Raw genomic sequence first — 6,739 nt, 5'->3', positions numbered from 1 at the left:
TCCTGAACTGCAGTCCCCTAAATCAATGAGAGTACTAAGCAAAAAGTAAAACTATCATTCTTTTGATGTTTTCCCCTATTTAAAAATGCAAAAATCATTTTTACCTCATGATCCATAAAAAAGCAGGAGGCAGATCGTATGAGAGCACATGAGCCAGCCCTGTTTCCATTTTAATGGAGACTGCAAAATGTTGGCTCACATCAGGACTTCTGTGTTTTTAGGCTGAAATTCTTGAGTAAATCCTAATGAAAACCTTGATTTCCACCTTGACTTTAAAAACTGAGAAGACTGGGGGCTAGCAGGTGGTGCAGTGGTTAAGGTGCTGGAGTCTCACATAATTGAACACGGTTCGAGTCCCAGACCTGGCGGCTTCCCTCTCTGACTTTTTTTGGCCAAATAAAAAAATATTAACAAATAAAATAAAATAATTCTTTTAAAATTTTTGAGAAGATTGGGCAACACTAAACTGACTCATTTAAAAAAAAAAAGAAAACCAAGAATCCTCTTGGGATCAGCAGTTGGCGTAGTGGCTGTATCACAGGACTCCCATGTAGTCGACCGCAATTTGAGTACCGGACCCAGTGGCTTAAACTCACGACGGGCGCATGTGCATGCATGCCCAGGATCCCGAGAGGAGAGGGGATTGTGGCGTGGCTATCCCCACTGGGGGGTGATTTCTCACTTTCTGTCTCTCTGTCTCTCTCTGTCTTTCTGGCAAGCGCACATGCCGTGTAGCAAAAACCTCTCCAAAAAAAAAAAAAAAAAAAAGGAATCCTCTAAATTGTTTAATATGCAAAAAGCCCAGCTTCACTAGGGAGCACTGAGTTTGCCATCACTGCTTAACATACCTGGCATTGCCCTAGCTAAAACTGGTGGACTTAGGAAATGTTATGTCCTAGTACTATAGTAAGAGCAAGAAAAAAATGAATTGGAGAGGAAGTCTCTAAAATGAAAGATTAAAAACTGATAAAGTAGAAACTACACAGACTCTCTTAAAATCATTTTTCCCCAGCATAAAGATGGATCTTCTTTTAGATGTTGCAGATCCAGGTGATCTAATTAACAGTGCAACTTACCTCTTGGGTTTTTACTTTAAACACTTTTAAACATCATAATCCTATGATAGTCATATATAAGCAGAGAAAATAATTTAAGACCTAGGCTTCATCCATTATTCATTTTCAAAAACTTTATTTTTAAAAATAATTTTGACATTAAAAGTTAAGCAAATATACAAAAATTCCACCAAAACTTATTTCTTAAAGTATGAATCAACTGTGCCCAAAAAGGCTTATGCAAATATTTTAAAAATTCAAAGTATTAAATGATTTAAATATCCTACTTAATGTCAATTTCCCAAATAATTCCCAGGAGATTCAAGTTAGAAGTGGTACTATTTATAAGCTATACAAATTTTATTTCATCACTTGCTCTTTTGTCATATTATCTCTAAGTCCTAAAATTGCTGAAGAAACTTCTCAGCATTAAGTTTAAAAAAATTAGAATATCGATCATAAAAGCAAAGATAATTTTCTCATTTCTACAACTGTTTAGGAATTAAAAAGTGTATGCTCATTCTTGATTTTTTTCCCCAAATGGTTCCATTACAGAAATTTCTTTTTGTGTAATCAATTAGAGAGCTTAAAAATCTGCCATTATTTAAAATAATCTTGTTTATTCAATTGTTGGTAACACTTAGAAAGTGAGATTATATTGTAGATTTCTTCAAAGCTTTTAAGAATGTGTCCTAATGGAGATTAAATTAATCACAATTAAATGGAGATTTTTTTAAAAATTATATCCTTAGGATTATATGTAATATAATTTCCAGTTTTCAACTCTCAGCTGTGTACCTTATAAAAGACTTCCACTGTAAAGCTCTGTGCAAAGAAAATAAGAAAGCCAGGAAATAACTACCTTTACACATAACGTAGACTTACCGAACACAGCTCTAGTGTACACTACTTAAACAAAACTACTTCATCCAGAAATGTCAAATCCTTGATTTGAATAGTCAGCAATGACCCTCAGAAGTTCTTGATGAGAACTCCTCCTCCTTCAGTATTTAAGCTCTAATAAAATGTGTTAGTTTGCTAAAAATTTTAAGAGGATAAATTCATTGACTGCCTACCTGAAAAGACTAAAATTATATTTTTTAGATCTTTCTTTAACAACACAATGATATACAAAGCAGTCCAAGAAGTTTTAGCTAAAATATGAATTCAAGAAGTATTTCCCTTTGAGAAAAAAAGGGAGGGGCTTCTGAATAGACACTGCAGATATATTAGTTATGGTATGATACAACTAAGAGAAATAAAAAGTCTGCTTTCCTATATACATTGCTAAAGTCAGGTTTTAGCAATCATTTTATAATAAATTCCTCATAAGTTAAATTCTACATCAACATAAACAGGCTTGCACCATAAATGTGTCTGAAAGGTATTTCTGACTAAAAAATATTTCTATTTAGAAAATTTTTTATGTGGCAGAGTTGAATTCCACGAAGTCTTATAAGTCGATTATTACACCAAGGACAATATACTTGCTTCTAACTGGGAAGACTGCGACCCTGGGAGGACATGTGGCAGGTAACTCACCCTCCAACCACACAGTATCAACCTTGCCCACCACAAGGCAGCAGTGTCCCATCAGGGATTGGACACCAAGTTCCTCCTAGGCACTTGGGATGTGAAGAGGCAATTCATTTACCTCCCTGCACTAAACCCTCACTTCAGATCCCAGTGCCTTCATGGAGAACTAAAACGTAATGACTACAGAAGTTTGACCTTTATGCAAGAATGTTTACAAACACTAAATGACATAGTCAGGTAAGTAACTTTGGCTGAAGAGAACTAAGTTCCCAATCCCTTCTCTAAAGATCACATTTCAGTAAATGAGTATATTTTATATTCCTCCTCCCCATCCCCCAAAACCATAATAAACAAAAACTACCACCACGAACAAAAAGCTAAATGACCAAATCCTTCAGTCTTGTTTGTGCAAATAGAAAACATCGGAAGGTCCAGAGACATAGGGTCTGAACAGCCATTTTGTAATGGGTAATTCAGAACTTACTGGGTTAGCCCTGCTCCCACCCTGTCTGATTTTCTTTTCTATCAAGCACTTTCTCTCTCCCTTTTAAGAATATCTACAAGACAACTCTATCAACAAAAGGCTTGTGGGAATAGTTACGAAGCAAACTTAAGCTTTGTCGAAGCCAGATATTGAGAAAGAGGTTGCATAAGCAGACTGCAATGAAGAGTTTTTGACACCTTTACCGTTCTATAGTGAGGTAATCAAAATGAACATTTGCTGTATTACATAATACTTCTAACCACTTCTTTTCCCTCTGACCCACTGCTACTTAATATGAAGGAGGAATGTAAATGTTAAACAGGAAAGGGAGAGATAAAACAGTTCGGTTAGGGTGAGGAGGTAGTTGTTATTTTTTACAATTAAAACAACTTAATTCCTGCCAAATATAATTACGTAATCCTAGCATCTTCATAGAATTTTAAAACTGGAAGAGTCCTGACAGACCATCTGGTCCTACCTTCTCATCTTACAGATAGGAAAACTAAAAATTTAAGCCCCAAATTATACTGTTATGTAATGACAAAGCCAGGACTTCTGATTCAGTATCTTAAGTATTTTCTTTGATATCTGACATATATGACAAGCAATTTTTCACGGTTCAAAGTTATGGACACAAAAATAAATGAATTGCTGCCTATAACAGAAAATGTATATATAATTTCAAATTCACAAAACATAAATCCTACTTTTGGCTGTTTCTATACCTCTAAGACCTTGGTGTCTATCAGAACAGATGGAGGAAGGTGAAAATAGGGAGAAAATGCCAGAAAAAAATGAATAGCAAGCTAGTGGAGATAATATCATCAATAGAAATGGCTGTTGGGATTAACAGCTACTAAAAGGGCAAGAATGAAAAAATGGGGCAATCGAACTGCTTCTAGACGGTCCTTACTGTACAGAAAGAAAAACAGCCAAAGACAGGAATACTGTACAAATACTGGAATGCATGTTATATAAGCCAGCTGACTAAGTGATCAGAATTCGTGTGGCATAAGGTAGAAGAATCTGCATTTCAAAACCAGAACTCAAGATGATAGGGTCAGTGATACTTAAGAGCACACTGAAAAACACTGATCTATAGGGATGCTGTGTTTCTAGGAGGGTTAAAGGTATTACAAAGTCTTGTTCAGTGCTAGGCCATAACTAGTCTTGCTTGATCGGTTCAACCAAGGAGGCAAAGGAAATGCCCCAGGCAAAACACACTGAGCGTGATTCTGTTCCCAGCCCAGGCAGTCAGACAAGGTGGTTGCCACAGTCACCCCCAAAGGAGCCAGAGAACATTATGTAATCACTGCCCAAGCTCTAAGATGAAGAGATCTGAAGTTCTTTCACTAATGTCTGTCATTAAGGTTTTCTTTCACCCGTTAAGTTGACTGGCTGATTATAAGGATTCTGCTTTTAATGTAGAGAAATATTTTGTCACCCACTGAAGGAAAGAAAGTCTTTCAGCTTATAGCTGTTAAAAGAATTAGTCATTTTGTATCTACCCATTCAATCATGACCGGTCTGTGGTGACAAAGACAGACTTTGGCCCTCACTATTTAGTCCTAGTATTTTTTCCTCTGGATACAGAGGGGGAGGATCTCAGACAATGAAAAATAGAAAATGAAGCACAGAGCTATGAAATGGTTACTTTTCATAGCTGCTATGACAAAATTTAAATGGGGTGGACCTGTGCGAAATCCTGAGAACCTGAAAACGGGTCACTATTGAGAAATGACAAAAATGACCCAAAGTCAAATTTAAGGCTGCTCAGCAAATGTATTTCTGATGTTTGTCCAGAGTTTCAAATCTCCTTCACCACAGCAGAACAGAGACAAGCTCGCTGAAGTGACATCATCCGATGCTCGCTCGCTCGCTCTCTAATGGGAGGAGTTATGATTGTTTATAGGCTTTTTAAATAGACATATTTATATATTAGCATTAAAAATATATACTCAGGACTGTTGTGACTGGGTATGTGAGTATCAATTTTAGTCACAATTGACGTCAGATAAACAAAGAACTCAGATAATAATTTGCTGGTGGAATTTTCATCTGTGCATTCCAAACATTTTCTTTTAAGACCAAGACTGTCAGCAATGGGTTCAGGAAAACAATACCAATACTCAAACCAAAACCTTTAATCCTTTTAGGGAGTCAGTTTTCTGTTTCTATTTCAAAGCAAGGCAGTCATTTAAAAATCAACCCCTTGACGTTTCCAACTAGAACATCTCTAGAAAATAAGTTCAGGCATGTCCAGATTAATATTATATTCTTAAAAATTTTATAGCATATTAGTGGTCTATTTTTTCAGTAGTAGTTTTCATTAGGCCATAATAAAAACGCTTATTGTGCATACTTGGCATAGAAACTTTTTTTTTTAACGTTAAAACTAAGTTTACCCTAGGCTAATAGGTCTTGAAAAATGCTAAGGAGAAAATAAATTAAACAAGGATAACTTCTACAGTGAATTGCTACAAGACTGAATTTTTGCAGCCAGAAGAGATTAGGTAGGTAGCGGCTGTGGGCTTTCTATTTTGACTTGTGAGACAATTATACTCACATTTAAACGAACATTACTGTAAGCCACTAAAAGCTCACACAATAACGGCTCCACTCATGATTTTTGACCTAGGGCTAAAAGGGACATGTTGCAGAAGGGCCGACTGTAGCAGGAACCCGAGGGCAAATTTCTTGTGTTCAGTTTCAGTGAAGCTAAGAGGTCCTCCCAAAGACGCTGATAGAATTTAAAAGCCAACTGTTACTTTTACACTAACATCCACATAGTAATTACTGACCTTCACGGGAATATTGGTCTTAGTTGTAAAATCAACAGCCAGAACCCACTGGGAGCAGAGTCACCTTGCCCCTCTCCCCCCAGACCCCACGGTGAAGTTCACCTGCCAAGACTTTACGGCCCAAGAAAAGGGAGGTAAAGCAGAAAAATGCTTTTAAAATTAAGACGCTTACAGCTGCTGGACTTAGTCCAAGGGGCTGCTCAGCCTAGAAACGAAAGTAGGAAACAACAGGGGTTTAGGCTTGGAATGATGTCAGCCATTTTAGGCACATTATTTATCCTGGGAAGGAAGTGCCAAACTCAGTTGCTGTTGTTTTGCCTGTCGCTGCCGGCTCGGGCCAACCGAGCAGCGGACCCACGCACATTCCCGGCCTGCGCAGACCGCGGGGACCTGCGCACCGTCCTGCTCCCGAGCTCGTCCCGCAGGCCCAGACGCCGGGACCCCGAGCCAGGCACCGTTCGCGGCACACGCACTGCCTTACAAAGGCGCTGCGGCCCCGCACGACCCGGGCGCCGGCTCTCCTGGGACTGGCCCCGCCGCTGGGGCGCACGGGGCCGCACGGCCGCGCCGCTCCCCTACGCCCCAGCTCCCCGGACTCGGACCTTGCAGTCCACCGCGACGGCATCGGGGGGGATGATGAGCGCCTCCTCGCCGCTCTTGGGTTCGTCCTTCTTGGCCTCCTTCTGGGCCAGGGCCGAGTTGAACGTCACCTTCACCATGGCGCGGTCTGGGGCGCCCTCGGAGGGCGGCGGCGGGTTCGGGCACGGTCTGTGGGCAGTGGGCTCCCCGCTGCGGATGCAGCCCCCTCGGCCGGCTCCGGGCCCGGCGCAGCAGCAGCTGAGAAGGCTCCGGCTGCTCCGCTG

At 39.9% G+C, this 6,739-nt stretch overlaps 1 protein-coding gene across 1 annotated transcript in view; it reads right to left on the bottom strand.

Annotated features, from left to right (window-relative positions):
• The window catches only part of ITM2B (integral membrane protein 2B), a 32,338-nt gene extending 25,605 nt beyond the window's left edge, over window positions 1-6,733 (bottom strand). Inside the window, exon 1 of the mRNA XM_006140425.3 lies at window positions 6,479-6,733. Within this exon, the coding sequence (XP_006140487.1) occupies window positions 6,479-6,595 (117 nt within the window). The 5' untranslated portion in view covers window positions 6,596-6,733. The remainder of the gene's footprint in view (window positions 1-6,478) is intronic.
• Window positions 6,734-6,739: the final 6 nt, after the last annotated feature.

The sequence above is a fragment of the Tupaia chinensis genome, unplaced genomic scaffold (genome assembly GCF_000334495.1).
Source record: "Tupaia chinensis unplaced genomic scaffold, TupChi_1.0 Scaffold000037_17, whole genome shotgun sequence".
NCBI classification, from domain to species: domain Eukaryota; kingdom Metazoa; phylum Chordata; class Mammalia; order Scandentia; family Tupaiidae; genus Tupaia; species Tupaia belangeri.
The sequence above is the reverse complement of the archived record's forward strand: the minus strand, read 5'-3'. Positions and strand labels throughout refer to the sequence as shown.